We start from the raw sequence: 18,638 nt of genomic DNA on the forward strand, positions 1-18,638 counted from the left end.
GGTTATGCGTCCTTGCATAATTCTGTGTTATCTTGCAAATTGTGCTGTAAATTTGTGAATTTACACAACAGTAAATTCGGCGTAGCTGTCTGATGGCAAAATATAAAAAACAAGTATTGGCACTAGATCTGGTGTTAACAGCCACCCTTCTGGCAATTATTGGTTCGAGGCATATGAGCTGCACATCACACACTTAGGATAGTAGATCGCCATCTGGTGTTGGGCTCGGATGCTTGCAGGTTGTTGTTGTCTTCGGAAGAAGTCTTTGGTCACGAGATAGGTGACTCCTCCCTTGGAGTACAGTGCGCATGGGCATCAACTCCATCCTTAGATTGTTTTTTTCCGCCATTGGGTTTGGATGCAACTTTTCCGCTCCGGTTGGAAATCTCAATTCCAAGCTTTTCTAAGCGAAAAACTTCCACAAAACCATTGAAGCACCTTCACTCGACATCTATTTCATCGGCTCGATTCCGGGTCGACGCGGGCCGCTGGGCCTATCCACGCCGTGAGGCCTACGGCTCATGGAAAGGACGCCTTTCAAAAAATTCCCCCAGTGTGGAACAAACTTTCCGCACAGTGACCACCACAAAGTCTGCAACCTGTGCCTATCACCGGAACACGGCGAGTCCAGCTGTCCAGCCTGCGCAGCATTTCGATCCAAAAAGACCATTCAAGATCGAAGGGCTCGACGCCACATCATGGCACAGAGACCAGCTCCGGAACCAGAAAACATCTTTGATGAGGGTCCCGATGTCCCGGAGGAAGATTCCGACGATCTACAAATCATCTCCGAATCAGACGACTCAGACGACCCCATTACTCCTGGGCAACGCCTGAGTACTACTGCCCCTGCCCCAACCCCTCCAAAACCAAAGGCATTGGTCAAGACTTCGCCGGCTGGCCTCAGTCGAGACCGAAAACATCCTTCAGAAGCCCCGCCTCCGGGCTCGGCTCCGAAGAAACATAAGCCTTCCAGTAGCTCGGGCCCGAGCAAGCCGCATGTCATTGTTCCACCGGCACCTTCGGCACCAAAGACAAAAGACGTCTCGCCACCGAAATCGGCTCCGATGCCTTCGGCACCGAAAACATCGAGGCCCATAGATAAACCGGCACCGAAAGTTCCCAAGCTGAAAGATACAACTTCGGCTCCGAAACCATCATCGGCACCAAAACCACCGGCTAAGGACTCTCACACACCTCCTAAAGCCAAAAACTCCACTGATCAACCAAAACCTCGATCGGAACCGAAAAAATCGGCGCCAAAACCTGTTCCCCAGGAACAAGAACTTTTCCCTCCAGATCCCATTGATCCAAGACAGAAAAAGATCTATATTAATCCAAAGACTGGACATGTCACCGCGGTGCCATGTAAAAAACGGAAACTGGACACACCACCTGCCCCAGTTCCTATAAACAAGAAGGACTCTGCAACATCGCCTATTCCTCCTTCCTCTCCCATACTACCTTCTACCCCACCCCCTCTGCCTACACCACCCTTACCTCTACCCTCTCCATCACATACACCACCTCCACAGGATGATGATGATGACTTAGGGGGAGGGGGTGATCCTAATGATCCATCATTCACGGTCCAGATACCGCACCACTGGATGATTGGGCATTCCCTCTACCAGACATGCCTGACCCTCCACCATATCCCTCCAAACCATCACCTCCAGATGACCACCTGGGGTTTGGCCAATTATTAAATAGAGCAGCACTTTACCATGGCGTCACCATGCACTCCGACGCACCTGAGGAAGTCTTCCTATTAGATACTCCTATTAGATACTTTTGAGCAGTCTCAAAAGTCTGTACAAATTTTACCTATGATTAAAGGAGTCATAAAACACGCCCCAGAGGTATTTAAAGACCCCGTCCGTGCCAGGGTTCTTAACCCAAGAATAGAAAAGAAATATAGGCCTGCTACTGAAGATCCTTGTTACATCAAAGGACAGCTCCCTTTGGATTCTTTGGTTGTTTCCAACGCTAGGAAAGGCGCCAACTCCCAAACCACAGGAGATACACCACCCCCAGAGACAAAGAATCCAAACTGTTAGAAGCCTCTGGCAAACGAGTAGCAGCACAAGCCGCTAACCATTGGCGTATTGCCAACACCCAAGCCCTACTAGCACGCTATGACAGGGCCCACTACGACCAGTTGGAGAATCCGTTACAACATCTGCCAGACCAATATAAAACCCAGGCAAATGACCTTATCCAGGAGGGAAAACGTATTTCAAACGCGTCAATTAAATGTGTGCTTGACGCCGCAGACACCGCCTCTAGAGCAATAAACACAAGTGTGCTCCTTAGACGGCATGCCTGGCTACGCATTTCAGGCTTTAAACCAGAGGTACAAACTACCATACTTAGTCAACCATTCAACCAAGAACAGCTATTTGGGCCAGCAGTAGACACTGCCCTTGAAAAGATGAAAAAAGACACAGAGACTGCTAAGTCCATGGGAGCATTACAGTCTCCACAACCAAGTGGCTCCTTTCGACGCTCCTTCTACAGAGGAGCCTCCAAGAATATCGGAGCGGACACCTCCTCTACATTCAAACCCCCTATACAAACATCCCCCAGTAGAGGATATTTTAGAGGAGGATATAGAAGAAACAACAAGGGACGAGGTTGAGGCAATACCAACACTCGCACCTCCCCTGCCACAAAACAGTGACTTGCCTCCACTCCCCCCAGACCATTCCACTCCAGTCGGGGGAAGACTCAAACAGTTCCTACCTGTCTGGAACTCCATCACATCAGACAAGTGGGTAAGACAAATTATCCATTATGGTTACTGCCTGGAACTCACAACTACCCCCCCCCCCCCACATATACCACCCAAACAGCGTTCCATGTCACCAGACTATCTTATGCTCCTCAAACAAGAGGTTCTCTCACTGCTTCAAAACACGCAATAGAGCCAGTTCCCTTACAACATCAGGGTACAGGAGTATACTCACTATACTCCCTAATCCCCAAAATGGACGGGACTCTAAGACCAATACTCGACCTCAGACCCCTAAATCTGTATATAAACTCAGATCATTTCCATATGATCACTCTTCAACAAGTGCTCCCACTACTACAACAAGGCGATTTCCTTGCCACACTAGATCTCAAGGACGCCTACTTCCACATTCCCATACATCCTGCTCACAGGAAGTACCTAACATTTGTGGTGGACGGACAACACTACCAGTTTACAGTCCTTTCATTCGGAGTAACAACCGCGCCCAGAGTATTCACCAAATGTCTAGCAGTAGTAGCAGCACATCTCAGAAGACAATAAATTCATGTCTTCCCGTATCTAGACGACTGGCTAATAAAAGCCATGTCATTGAACAAATGTGTTCTACACACTCACCAAACTATCCAAATCTTACACAACTTGGGATTCACAATAAACTATCCCAAATCTCATCTCCAACCCTCTCACATACATCAGTATCTAGGAGCCACCATAAATACCTCCAAAGCCCTAGCATATCCCAGCCCAGCCAGGATAGCCAATATACAAGCTCTTATTGAAAAATTTCAAACCCAACACTCTCTTCCAGCAAGAGTGTTCATGCAACTCATAGGCATGATGGCGTCATGCATCTTCATTGTGCCTTATGCAAGACTTCAAATGCGTCCCTTGCAAGAATGTCTAGCACATCAGTGGAACCAGGCTCACTGACAACTTACAGATCTGGTGTTGGTGGACAGCCGCACACATCGCTCTCTCAAATGGTGGAACATAAAAACCTGTCCAAAGGGCGGCCGTTCCTAGAGCCTCTTCCACAGATAGTGCTGACAACGGACGCATCACTCACAGGATGGGGAGCCCATCTCCTCGGACACACCACTCAGGGCAAATGGACCACTCAACAGAAAGTGCTCCATATCAATTACCTGGAACTGCTAGCAGTGTTCCTAGCACTAAAATCATTCCAACTACATCTCCAGAACAAAACTGTCCTCATCCGGACGGACAACATGACAGCCATGTATTACATACAAAAACAAGGAGGCACACATTCTCTCCAGCTGTCCCAGCTCGCACAGAACATTTGGAGATGGGCCATTCCCCAGAACATATACCTACTTGCAGAACACCTTCCAGGGGTTCACAATCAAATTGCCGATCTGTTAAGTCGACAAACTCAACACATCCACAAATGGGAATTACATCCACAAGTCCTACTTCCCTTTTTCCAACAATGGGGCCAACCAGACATAGATCTGTTCGCCACACATGAAAACGCAAAATGCCCAACCTTCACCGCCAGGTTTCCCCACCCGGAGTCAAAGGGCAATGCGATATGGATGAACTGGTCAGGCAGATTTGCGTACCTTTTTCTGCCTCTCCCACTCATTCCATTAGTGGTACGCAAGCTCAGGCAACAGTCTCTCAAACTGATCCCAGTAGCTCCCACATGGGCACGCCAGCCGTGGTTCCCAACACTACTGGAACTCTCGCTAGTTCCACACCAAAAACTGCACCTCTCCCCGTCCTTATTAACCCAGAACCATGGAGAAATCAGACACCCAGATCCAGGTCAACCCAATCTAGCGATCTGGCTCCTGAAGTCCTAGAGTTCGGTTACCTAAACCTGCCACCAGACTGCATGAATATTATAAAGGAGGCCAGGAGATCTACCACTAGAGCCTGCTATGCTGCAAAATGGAACAGATTTGCCATTTATTGCACTAACAATCATATAAACCCATTGGATGCATCCATCCAGGACATCATTTGCTACTTACTGCACTTGCAAAGATGTAATTTGGCATACTCATCCATACGTCTCCACCTAGCAACATTAGCAACCTACTTACAAAATCGACAACACTTGTCACTATTTAGAGTACCTGCGATCAAAGCCTTCATGGAAGGACTTAAAAGGATTTTTCCTCCCAGATTACCACCCTCTCCAGTGTGGAATCTAAACATTGTTCTTACAAGGCTCATGGGACCCCCGTTTGAACCTCTGCATAAATGCGAACTCCAGTTCCTCACATGGAAAGTGGCTTTCCTTATCGCTATCACATCCCTCAGAAGGGTAAGTGAAATCCAGGCTTTAACCATACAAGAACCATTCTTACAATTACACCGCAACAAAGTGGTTCTTAGAACAAATCCGAAATTCCTTCCAAACGTCATATCTCCGTTCCATCTTAACCAATCAGTAGAGTTACCAGTGTTCTTCCCAAATCCAGACTCAGTAGCTGAAAGAGCTCTTCATACCTTAGACGTTAAAAGAGCCCTTCTTTACTACATTGACAGAACCAAATCATTCCGCAAAACAAAACAATTGTTTGTTGCTTTCTCTCCACCACATAAAGGCAACCCCATTTCCAAATCTGGGATAGCTAGGTGGATAGTTAAATGTATCCAAATATGCTACCACAAGGCTAAACGCTCACTAACAGTTCCCCCTAGAGCGCATTCCACACGCAAAATAGGGGCTTCCATGGCATTCTTAAGAAACATTCCCTTAGAAGATATTTATAAGGCAGCCACATGGTCTACAACACACACCTTCACTAAACACTAGTGTGTTGCCGTGCAAGCAAAGTAACAAGCTTCTGTGGGTCAGGCTGTCCTTAAAACTTTATTTCAAACTGCTGCAACCGATACAGGTGACCACCACTAGGGGAGACACTGCTATATAGTCTATCCTAAGTGTGTGAAATGCAGCTCATATGCCTCGAACGGAATATGCTACTTACCAGTATGCATCTGTTCTTGGCATGTAGAGCTGCAGAGCCACACACGCCCACCCACCTCCCCGGGACCTGTATCTGTTTCAGCATTGTCTTACTTAGACACCACACATGGACATCTCTTCTCTTTTCTACAAACTCCATCATTTCCCATCATGGCGAAAAACAATCTAAGGATGGAGTTGATGCCCATGCGCACTGTAGTCCAAGGGAGGAGTCACCTATCTCGTGACCAAAGACTTCTTCCGAAGACAACAACAACTTGCAAGCATCCGAGCCCAACACCAGATGGCGATCTACTATCCTAAGTGTGTGGCTCTGCAGCTCTACATGCCAAGAACAGATGCATACTGGTAAGTAGCATATTCCCTTTGTTTTGTCATGGTTTTTGTAAGACTTTATCAAACAAGAAGGTGCTGGACCTTCTTCAAACTAAAAATAAAACATTGATTAAAAGCGAAAGTGTTTTTGGTCTCAAAAAAGTAGACATGATCAATTTCACTCCCTGGCACGGAAGGGAAATGCTTTGGTTGTGGATGTGCTACTTGTGGAAGAGCAGCATTCCATAAGTCAGTGAAGTCAGCCACTACTAGCTGGCATGGGATGATACATTGCCACTTAATGCATGTTGGAGGGGGTGGAAGAAAAGTGTGAATGACGCAACAACAAACTAATCGTTGAAGTCTGTCTGAAAAACCCTATAAGTAAGTATTTCATGCAGATAATTTTAGTAAAATCTAAAGGTCTTGGCTAACACAGCGCTAAAAAGCCAACTGATCTGGTATTGGCTGCTAGCTTCTTGCCTTGAGAAGAAAGCAAAAGACACAGAACTGGGGTGAATGTTTGATATTGTTCAACATTCTGTCCATCAACAGTTCTTTTTGCAAAAACAGGGTTGCAATGATAGATTGAGCACACGGATTAGCTTATATTCAGAGTTCATGTGAGTTGAAGGCAGACAAGAAAGAAAAATGGAAAGAAAAGAATAAAGAAGGAATAGTAAAATGAAAGGAAGGAAAAGAAGGAAAGAAAGATTGAAGGGAAGAAAGACGCAATGAAAGAAAAGTTAAGAAAGGAAATTAAGTATAAAGAAAAGTGAGGAAAGAAACAAAAGCAAAGAAGAAGGAATGAGGAAAAAGGAGTGACAGAAAAAGAAAGGAGAAAAAAGATGGCATGAAAGCAGTAAGAAAAAAGGAAAGAATGAAAGAGAATGCAAAAAAGTACGAAAGAAAGAAAAAATGGAAAGAATGCAAGGAATGCAAGGAAAAAGACAAGAGGAAGGAAGAAAGAAAGCCAGGGGTTACAAAGATAGAGCCACTGATTAGCTTATATGCAGAGTTCATGTGAGCTGATATGAGGTAGCAGCAGTTACATTAACAAAGCCACTCCAAAGGAATTTACAAATGCATTTTCGGCAGATGGGACTTGATATAGCTGCAGTGTGCCCTGTAATCACATCAAAAGCGTCGTCTGCTGTCACATTGTGCTCTACACACAAAGACAACACTAAAGTAATAATTATAAACTGAAAACAGAAGCAGGGGCACTGAAGGGAACTACATTGTTTGCAGATGCGTTCCTTGTGAAACTGAAACATTCAGTTACTCAAAGTGAAGCCAACCGATTGCTGAAGTAGGGTACCCGTTGCCCCATGCTGTAGTGGCCGGAAACAAAATGTGAATGACACAACAGCAGCAGGCCAATGGACGAAGAGCCGTGTCTGAAAGCTCCTTTTAATACGCAGATTATTAATTTAATTTTAGTAAAATCGAAAGGGTTTGGTTTACACCATGTTATAAATTCACATTCCTTTAATACTGCTGCCATCTAGTGGTACAATCGGACTATTCTTAAAAATAATATATGAAAAAGAAGCTGTGGACAAGAACCAGGTTGCTTTGAGAGGGTACCCGGAATGTTTCTGTCTCCATGTTCAAAGCTCCGTCATTACCTGTAGTTAGGGGCCTAATAGTTGTGTATTTCGAGAATGTGAACTTTTTAGAAGACCTGCTGTTTGCAGCGAGGAGTCTTCGAGTCCGGAGGAAAACATCAGTTCATGTGTGTTTATTTTGTCTTTTGGCCATAGAGTTGTTTTGGGAGCTTCAAACGCAGTTCACCCTGTCCATCAAAGATTGCTTCTTCTGATGACCAAAAAGTGCTCCATCATATCTGTTTAAAGGGAGAATTTATGGCAAAATACGGCATTTTTTTGCCGCTCATGATATATAATGTATGTAATCCAGTGCATGTTCCTGGATTGGAAACCATATGCATGACCTCCATATGCACTTGAAAATCACTTCCCACTACTACTTTTTGAGATACGTGACTAGCCTTGAGCTGATTATTTCACCACATAGACAGACAGGTGCACACATGTTTCTTGTACGCATTGAAATGCAGGGAAAGAAGTCTCATGGACATGAAGTTTAATCGGTGCGCAAACTTCAGAAAGCCACAAGAGGTCAGCGTAGCCACACTGCTGTCAGTCCTGCATTTGGTAGACAATCACTTCTTTGAGAGCATAACGGATACTCCACGGACAGAAGAAAATGAATGAGAAACAGATGGCAGTGTTGGTGGCTGCAAGGCTGGTATGTCATGGTTATTGCATGTGTATTATTCTGCTGACCTGTAGCAGACGGGCAGTTCACAGCCCATCGGGAGGGTCTTTCTGCATCGAGTTGAGCGCTCCCAGATCCATACTGTGACATGTTGAGGGCGGCTGAAGTATGTCTGATTTCATCTGCCTCAGCAGGGCAGGATGGACTCTGAAGGTGGTGTGAATAACGTTTGGCGGGAGACATTACGGATTCTATTCTGGGAAGCTTTTACCGCTAACCCAAGAGAATCTATGACAGATTCACTCTGCTTGGGTTATTGAACTGTAGCACTGGCGGGGCCGCCCAGTATGAGGTGCAGATTCACATCAGGTCAAAGTGGCACAAAAAGAGACTAGGTGATGGTTCTCAAAATGTGCATAGGACTGAGCCACAGCAAAGAAGACGCTGTGATTCTTGTCAGCATCATCAGTGATTAATTCCATAAAGAACATTCACGACTGAGCCATCAGATGGCAGGATTATGCAAAGCAGGCACATTGGTACCGGCTGGTTATGCAAAGCAGACACATTGGTACCGGCTGATTGCTAAGTAAGTATGCTCGAACACCCCGTGCCTGCTGTTAACAATGTTATTGTTGAGTTGTTGCTGATTTTCTGACATTGCTGCAGGCTCATGCTGTTCTCTTCTGCCCCTCACAGATCGCCAAGCAGCAGCAGCAGCTCATCCAGCAGCAGCACAAGATTAATGTCCTGCAGCAGCAGATCCAGGTAAGGAGGGACCAGGGGGTCTGGGGCACATGATGGGAGGAAGTGCTCCTGATGCAAGGGTCAGGCCAAGCACAGGATGGCAGGGCCTCTTCATAAACAAGGGCTCGGGGTGGAGTCTTTCCTGCTGAAAGACGGCCTGATAGGGAGCACATCCTTACACTCCTATCAGGAGTGGCTGCTACAGGGAAGGGGTGATTAGAAATGACACCCCTCTGTGTGCCCTTCTTTTGCGGGGAAAAACAGAACCTAATTAACTGACATTCTGAAGGAGAACAAATTAAAGATTCCAATAACTGTGTTATGCCATACACGCCTTACTCTTGTATTTCCCTTCATTTACTCCTTTGTTACCTTTACTACAGTCACTAAATCTAACTTTAAGCCAGATTATCAACCTAGCCCCAACTCTAAAAGTATACATAAATGCACACCCATCTTTGACCCTTACCATTAGCCTAAAGTTAACCTTAATCCTCTCCCACCCATATTAAATGTGCTTTTACATTTTTCAGACTCCCTGATTTTTTCGAACCTTTATTTTTTTAACTTGTGATTCATATTTTTATTGTCAAACGTTTGATTTTCTCCCTTTTTATTTCAAACTTAATACCCTTTCTTCGCTTCATTTCATTTTTCCATCCTACCCTTACAGTGTAGATTAAGAGAATCTACTTGGAAGGTAAAGGGCGAAACAATGAAGTGTTCTACAAATCTCAGCAGTTATTCCTCCGTTACATAGAGTGCACAGGATCAAATACTGTGCTGGGTACACCATTCTTACATTCTTAAGCCCACACAACAGTAGACATAGAACATAGAAATATTTTGCATTATAGATGATGAAGTTGTGAAAGAGCATCCATAGCAGTAAGAGCCTTCATGTACCAAGCTGCTGGGATCACCCGTAAGCCTCTGGAACTGGGTGCCAGTTATCCCTTAAGTATTCAGTGTTGAAGCCAAGGACACTGCAGATATCGTCCGGACCCGTCTTGTTCAGAGCTCAGGGAAGGAATCAAACCTTACTCAACTAGTGACTCCTGCACGGTGTGCTGGTGGAGGAGGAGGTCCTGCAGGTTTTCACAGACTCCCTCCCATACATGGACCCAAACATTCAGTGAAAGGCAGTCGCGAAAGCAAATGGACATCACGCAAGGGCTAACATGTTCATATGCATTCAACCACATGCTACATGCATTCATGGACACTGAATAGACTGTATCCCTTAAGCTGGGTTCCATGTTCACCCTTTAATGAATACAGATGAGTCCAAGCATGCTTTCAGTCACACACACGTTCAGCAATGTGTATACTTGCATGCAGCCACAACATATGTGCGCATGTACACCAGTATAACAGCAGGCACTCATGCTATGCGCGCACACACACGCAGATACTGTACACCTGCATGCCGTCACAACATACACAAATGCCAAGTATGTCCTTCGTTGATCAACTCAAATACAAACATTCTGTGTACGCCTACATGCAGTAACCACACACATACAAACTCACAGACACGGACTACAACGCAAATGCAGTTCATGTACACTATCAGGAAGTCACACACATTGATGATCTCATATCCCGTCAGTGTGCACACTTGTATTCATCACAACCAGTACAAGCACACAGACTAGTAGTGTTCACATGTATGTGCTTTACCAAAATTACTTTGATATAGTCTGTTTGCACCTTTCTCTGTGAGTCCAGTGATGCTGTTTCTATCGAGCTCTCTGGACCCAGTGCTGCTGTCCTGTCACAAGGATCTCCTCTGTTGCTCTTCACTCTCGCTGTTTGAGCCCATCCCTTCCCTCCTCTTTCTCCAGCTCTCTGGCCCCAGTGTTGCTGTCATACCACCAGATCTCTTCTTTCGCTCATGGTCTTCAGGCCCACCTATGCTCCTTTTATAGATATGTTCTCTCTCTCCTGCTCTTTGTGTGTCCAGTGATGGTGACCTGTCCCTCTCCTTATGTCTGCAGCAGGTTAACATGCCGTATGTAATGATCCCGGCCTTTCAACAGAGCCACCAACTTCTCCAGGTTTCCTCGGACCATCAGATGGGGATGAGCCTTCAGACCATGTCCTGTAAGCCAGGTAAGACCGTCCTGCCGTGTGATCCAATCTACCGGCCGGGTGTGTGGCTGTGTCGGACCCCAGGCTCTGGCCTGATGAATGAGTGATTCTGCCCATCTGTTTGGCTCTCCTAGATTCCTGATATGTGACTGACTCTTTCCCACCCTACCAACCTTCATATGCACCAGTGTGATGGTTGACAAAGCTTGCCCTCCACTCCGGCTTGGACCTGATGCCACTTATTCTGCCCCCCCCCCCCCACCCCATGTAACCCATGCATGCTCCAGCTGGACGTGTGACTAATTTGAAAACCAACCCTTTGGCTTTCATAGTCATGCCTGACATGCGACTGACTCTTCCGCATCTGTACCTGCCTAAAAGGTGGAGGATCAAGTTGAAATGGTGGCGGGGGGGCCTTTTACAGAAGATTCCCTATTTCCCTATTTGTCAGACAGCCACTGGACTTTGAATATCCTTTGATGGAAGGCCTGGCATCTTCTTTTGGGTTTTTAGGTATTGGCCTGGCGTTGGAGCGCGCATGCGCTCCTCGCCTGTGAGAGCTATAGTAAACAGTATGAAGAAGGGGACTTTAATCCACGCCCCTCTGTCACAACCTTTTTCCATTGGCTTAGGTAGTGATTAATGTATTTTCTGTGCTTCTGGTTTGCTGGCTGTCACTTTTGTTGACGCCCTTGCAGTTTTCGGATGCCGGCCGTGACAAGCGCATCTGTTTTCACTCAGCCCTAGCGCGATGCAAATAGAAGCTGCTGAATGAAAACAGATGGCGAGCGTGAAGGCAGAATTTTACGCGTGCACCACTCTTGACACCTGGGCGTGATAATGTCAGAGAGACCCCGCACAGCCATCGCCTGTGCTCTGCAGAGGCCCCGTGTTTTGGGCCGCAGGCAGTGAAATTTAATTTCAAGCGCGGCTTTGTCTGAAGGGCTCGCGATGCACGGCTTGGAACAGACGGTGGAATCTGCAGAGAAGAGGCCTTGGGGACTCCGCCTCCACCCCATCAATCTGCTGCTGCCTCGTCTTCCTTGAAAACGCATCCCCAGCCCTTACTGAGCAGAAAAACAACCTTTCGTAGCCCTGCAAATCCGCTGGGGCTCAGAGCGTCCCCGCGCTGGGGGGATGCCATCATTCTGAAAGCATCCCTGCCCTTTGATGCTCCTGAGTGAAGGCAGCACAAGTCGCTGGCTGCGTGCGAGCCGCTGTGTGGCTTCGGAGCGCTCGGTAAAGCTCACTGGCCAGGTTGCATGCACTTCACCGCATTAAGAACATTCTCGGCTGAAGGCAAGGGCATATACTATACCCAGCACCATCGGCAACAACTGCACACCGCGCCTGGCCGAGGAGAGGGAGAGCCGGAGCGAGGCGAACCGGGAGCGCAAGGGAAGACATGAAAGCCAGCTGCAGAGGAGAACACAGAGCGCACTGGGGCCAGGATTCTTAGCAGCATCGCAGAGCCCCGGACAATCCATCCCTCTTAAATACGTGCCGGGGCCACCCCAGGGGCTTGGCAGTGATTACATTCTGAGGAGGGATAGGTCTCGCACAGAGGTTGTCGTCAGGTGTCTGCTAGACAATATTAATCCCCTACGTGCTCCCCAGTACTCCTACTGTCTCACTCCCTTCTCCGGCTGCACCTGTAGCACTCAGTATCCTGTCCCACTAGAGTTCGGGGTGTGGAGGCCCCTCCTGCTGTACCACGTCGAGAAGGAGGGAGGTACGTGCGGGACAGGCGTGGCAGCGCAGGGGGGTGTTCCGGTGCCAGTGTGTGAGCAGGAGTAGCGCGTGGGTTCCAGGGTAAGGAATCGGCAGGGCGGACTGATCTAGGCGCTGAGGTGGAGTAGTTCAGGTGCATAAAACAGGGGCTGTGGAGGCGAAGGGATCTGAGGGCGAGTGGGTTACCTTCCCTCGAAGGAGCAGAGCAGGTTCTGCTGCATACCAGGGGAGGAGGATGGGTTTTGGCGCAGGTGCTGGAACCCACGGAGTGTATTTTTCAGTGTACAAGTTTGGCTTCCCCCGTAGGGGCAGAGGTCAGCGGCAGCCCAGACTACATCCACCGGCACCATGCTTTTCAGCATCCCCTCCACACAGGACCTGGTGGACTCATTCGGATCCCGCTATGTGGTTAAGTAACTACCGTAAACACTATGGGGCAGATTTACAAGCCCCTTGCGCCACTTTTGCGTCACTTTTCCAATGTTAAAAGTGACGCAAAAGTGGCGCAAGGGGCTTGTAAGTCTGCCCCTACATCTGGACTTTAAACGCACATGGTGTCGTCTAGCCCTGTGTTTTCACTGACCCGGTTGTGCCCTTTGATTCCAGCTCTGTTACCTGTATCTGGAGGGCTTCCTGCTCTGCAAAGTGCGCTACAGTGACCTGTACAGGTGGAATGAGAAGGTATGGGACGCCGAGTGTGCTGGGCCTCCTGCTGGGTGTGAGGTGTGAGGCGTGTGTCGTGTCTCTGGTAGCATTACCGGCAGCGTGAGGGCCCCAGGAGAAGAGCTAGATCTGGGGGAAAACATATTTCGGGAACCCATAATTTAGGGGTCAGGGTATGGCAATGGAGCGGGGGTGAAATTACGAGGGGCAGAGGCTGACAGGCAATATATATTGTTCTTTAAAAACTGTTCTGAAAGAAACTGCAATAAGGACAAACGTCACAGCAAATCTGTTCTGGCCTAAACTGGTCACAAAGGGTGTATTTTAGAATATTTTATGAGGTTGGGTGAGGCTCTTGCTGCAAAGATCTTTGTGTGACTAGCAAATCCCAGGGGGTACTAATGGTAACATGACTGGTGGTTAGTTAATGCATTTACTGGAGAGATCTGTGTTTTGTCTAGTCACTATGTGATTCCCAAAGCTGTATAAGAGGATTAGTTTCTCATGTAAAACAAACATCTTTATTTTATAGATATGTGGGTAGTTGCCCTTGACAAAGTGATAATTTTGTTTTTGTAGTTCATAAATTTCAGTCCTCCTACAATAGCTCAGTGAGCTAAGAACCACCATCTAGAAGCTGCATGCAAACTACAAAGCAGGGATTTATACCCTTATTGTTTTTTATCACTCTGGCCCTATTATACAGCTCCTAAAAGAGTTCATTTGGAAACTCTTAAACAATAATTATCCCCAATGACACATGCGCATCACGCGCTGCAGAGCCGGGTGGAGCAGCTGACCCTGGAGCTCCGGAGGTGTAGAGGCGGCGTGCGGGTCATGTTACAGGCCGCAGCGCGTGGAGACGCAGGCAAACATGGCGTACACCTGAGGCCCCAGGACTGGCTTCGGATTCCAACAGGCAGGGCGGGCCTGGCTCCTCGCGTGGGGAGGCTTGCACCCGATCTTGTGGTAGGTGCCACTGATTTAGTTGTGCCCTTTTATTTGTCCGTGTTGGGCAGGCCCCCCCTGGGCGCAATCAACATGATAAAAGGTGCATACAGAGTGGGTGGTCAAAGGTCGGCTCCTCCAATCAGTTATCGAGGGAGGAGTTGATCAGGGCCCTGGAACTGCTAGTAGTTTACCTAAAAGATCAAAATGTAATTCCGATGATCGAGGACACAAGAGGCACAAAAAAACTGTCATGTTGGGGATCTGGGGCTGCGCCAGTTAGAGACACCATTCCCTGTATTCTTTTCTTTGTCCCACCCATTACTCTCCACCTCCCAAAGTTGGTAGACTAGTTCGCAACTACCATAATGCAGATACCTTACTGCATGGGTACTCACAAACTTTCTGTCGGGGGGCCAAAATTACGTTGTAGTTTGTGGCTGAGGGCCACACCAGTAGTGGCGGGGACAGTGGGGGCGGGCTAGAGTAAAAAAAAAATCAAACCTGTTTCGAAACATTAGACAATGTGACAATGCTATATTTCAAAAGCAGATGTAACTACTAAGAGCACATTTTGACAATATATTCTTATTAGCAGACAATAGCAATCTTAAGAGGCATTGCATAGCTCCATACACACTTTGACCCCAATTCCATCAGTCTCTCTCTCTCAGCCAGTAAGTCTCTCCGTCAGTCACTCTCTCTCTCTGTCAGTCTCTCTCTCTCTGTCGCTCTCTCTGTCAGTCGCTCTCTCTGTCAGTCGCTCTCTCTGTCAGTCGCTCTCTCTGTCAGTCGCTCTCTCTGTCAGTCGCTCTCTCAGTCAGTAACTCTCTCTGTCAGTCGCTCTCTGTCAGTCGCTCTCTCTCTGTCAGTCAGTCGCTCTCTCTCTCTCAGTCAGTCTCTCTCTCTCAGTCAGTCTCTCTCTCTGTCAGTCAGTCTCTCTCTCTCTCTGTCAGTCAGTCTCTCTCTCTCTCTGTCAGTCAGTCTCTCTCTCTCTGTCAGTCAGTCTCTCTCTCTCTGTCAGTCAGTCTCTCTCTCTCTCTGTCAGTCAGTCTCTGTCAGTCGGTCTCTCTCTGTCAGTCAGTCTCTCTCTCTGTCAGTCAGTCTCTCTCTGTCAGTCTCGCTCTCTCTGTCAGTCTCACGCTCTCTGTCAGTCGCTCTCTGTCAGTCGCTCTCTGTCAGTCGCTCTCTGTCAGTCGCTCTCCCTGAGTCAGTCAGTCTCTCTCCTTGAGTCAGTCAGTCTCTCACTCTGACAGACTCTCCCTCAGTCAGTCTCTCTCTCTCTCTCTCTTTAAATAGCAGTATTTCTCTACTATAAACAGACACGCAACAGAACAGAATTACATCAAAGGCTTTGTGCTGCTGTTCAGTTGAGATTTATCCAAGGGCGAAAATGGAGACCCAAGTCTGGGGCCAAAATTGCAGTTGCATTAGATAAATAAGCAAAAACTATGGCTTTGTTGTATAAAATATTGAAAATGCTTCATGTCTGAAATGATGAGACTGTAAGAATTTAAACATGTGGATTTGAACTGACAAAGGCTTTCTGAGCAGTAGTGCTGCTACCGAGTTGATATATATTTTTCCCACCCTGAAGGCAAAAATGGAGCCCCGATAGCTACCCGTCTCAGCACCTGGTTTGAAGCACCTGGCCCACTAAAAGCCCAACTCCGGGAGAACAAACTTGCAGAAAAAGTAAATTTAAGCTGATGATTAAATCACAATTGGTCACAGAATGCGGCAACAGCGCCATCTACTGTCACATTCACTTAAATTAATATGCAAAACCACTCGCAGTAAATAAGGGCAGATAAAGAAAGGCAGCAACTTGCGTGCCTTCTTTGCGCGGAATCGGTCTCGTACTTGGGTATTCGTATATCCCGCTGTCGGGAAGAGTTGATGAGGGATAACTACGGCCGCGTATTAGATCTCTTAACTGATAAAATAACCCGGTGGATTGCAATGCCCCTATCCATGGCCGCCAGAGTCTCTTTGCTTAAGATGGCGATTTTACCTAAGCTTCTCTATCTGTTCACTAACATCCCCTACGCTCCGAGCCGCTGTTTTTTTAACAGTCTCAAATCCCAGATGATTAGATTGACATGGGGAGGGAAGACTCCCAGATTGGCTTGGGAGATCCTTACGCGCCCCTTTGGGGTTGGAGGCGTGGAGGTTCCTGACACTGAGTTGTATTTTATCTGTGCTCAGGCTCATTTTGCGTCATACTGGAGCTGTGTCATGTCTCTGCAATTTAGAGGGGCCTCACACATTCCCTTTCTGCCCAGGGCCCCAAACATCCTAGAACTGGCCCTGAGGCAGCACGTGGTTCTCTTCACAGAGCTTAATTACTGTCACTAAATTGTAAGCAAAACTGGGTTCTTCAAACATGCAGTCTATAATGTAATAATATAAAGAAATGGCACAATCGCACCCACACTGATTAACAAAGTATGGAGGACAATCAGTTTAATCAGTTCTCTTGGAGTATCTCCTTTAAGTACTGTACATCACAGTGGGGGATGGCAAAACTAACTTTTGGATAGAGAGCCTGTCCTCTCCTTGTCTTGTCCAGGAGGGGGTGAGGAGCCCTACCCCACCCTTGAAGAGACCAAGATGATACTAGAATACTGCATGCCCACCCCTGTGCCCACCCTGGTGGATCCTGTTACCCCTCCTGTGATGGCATGATGGCTCCTGCCCGCCCCCCCCCTAGTGATGGCTCCTGTCCCCCCCCCCGCCTGTGATGGCTCCTGTCCCCCCCCCCCCCCCCCCCCCCGCCTGTGATGGCTCCTGTCCCCCCCGCCTGTGATGGCTCCTGCCTCCGCCCTGGGTGGCTTCTGTCCCAGTCCTGGAATGGCTCCTGCAGCGAGGGTGAAGTTCTTGATGGGCCTCTTCTCAAAAAGGCTCAGCTCAAAATTAATATGAAAAGGTGGGTGAGTGAGTAAGTGAAGGGATGGGTGGATGGCTGGATGAATTAGTGAAAGGGTGAAAGATGGATGAAGGGATGGATGAGTGAAATGATAGATGGAAGGATACATGATGCATAGGTTTGCAAATGGTTGAATATGTTTGGATATGGCTGGGTTTACTTATATACTATTGCGCGACCTCCTCTGATGTGTCTGTAAAACGTACCTATTGTCCTGAAGTTTTGTCCTGAATTTTGACCATCTGTCCTGAATTTTGACCCTTTGTCCTGAATTTTTACACTTACCGTCCTGAATTTGCACCAATGCCAGTTGGTCACCCTAGGTCCCTCCTTTGTGCTTCACAAAGGCCAGTCACCCTTCTGTGCCCTTACACGGTGTTGTCTGTCACTCTCCTATGCTTTTACCGGGTATGGTCTTTTTGTGTGCCTTTTAAACAGGCCTGTCCCCTAAACAAGGCAACCTCTCAACCTCTCATTCAGGACTGTTTACCATGTTTTTGTGTCCTCATACATGGGGATTCGTCACTGCTCTATACCCATACAAAGGCCGCACTACAACTTGGACTGTAATAACTGTGTGTCCTTACAGCTTGTTTATTTCATTTTTTCGGGTAAATTTTGCACGGGCGATTAAGTGATTTGCCCAGATTCACACGATGTTAAGCAGACGCTGAGGCTCAAACACTGATCCCCACATCACGATGCACTTCGACCATTGAATATTACTCTAGTCATGAGTCTGGCACCGTTTGTTTGCGAATCGGCATTGTTTATATCTATTTCTTAGGAGTTTAAAAACATGTTAATCCTAATAAATTAAATTTAGTGGAGCCGACCACAGCCTCGCCTCTTCCTTCGCTCAAACCTACCGCAGAGCAACACGTTTCCTGGTTATTGTGTGCAGCAGAGGTGAGCGAGGGACGGGCAGGAGAGTTGTCAAAGTCCGGGCAGACTCTAGCCCTGGGTCCGAGGGAAGACAGCGGACCGTCTTTGCAGATGTAGGTGACCGGCTCAGTGGAAGGATCGGATCCGGCGTGAGATACTGCCGTTTGTGAAGTGTGGTGCAGGCTGTGGGTCACACGGGGCCCCAGGTGTATGTATGTCTGTACTGGAGTCTCGGTGTGCTCGGGAGTCTGTTAGCGCCTCTCTACACGTGTGTCTGAAGTCAAGGTCTGCGTGTGCCCCTGTCTCTGTGAAGTCAAGGTCTGCATGTGCCCCTGTCTCTATGTGAAGTGGAGGTCTGC

The 18,638-nt window shown here is 47.5% G+C and overlaps 1 protein-coding gene across 11 annotated transcripts in view; it reads left to right on the top strand.

Annotated features, from left to right (window-relative positions):
- LOC146871733 (transcription factor SOX-13-like) overlaps window positions 1–18,638 on the top strand; it is a 671,695-nt gene that overhangs the window by 579,687 nt on the left and 73,370 nt on the right. For all 11 annotated transcript variants that reach the window (XM_085651236.1, XM_085651240.1, XM_085651233.1 and 8 more), the window contains 2 exons: window positions 8,982–9,050; window positions 11,030–11,144. In XM_085651236.1, the coding sequence (XP_085507362.1) occupies window positions 8,982–9,050; window positions 11,030–11,144 (184 nt within the window). The remainder of the gene's footprint in view (window positions 1–8,981; window positions 9,051–11,029; window positions 11,145–18,638) is intronic.

This window comes from Triturus cristatus, chromosome 1_1 (genome assembly GCF_964204655.1).
Source record: "Triturus cristatus chromosome 1_1, aTriCri1.1, whole genome shotgun sequence".
Classification (NCBI taxonomy): Eukaryota; Metazoa; Chordata; class Amphibia; order Caudata; family Salamandridae; genus Triturus; species Triturus cristatus.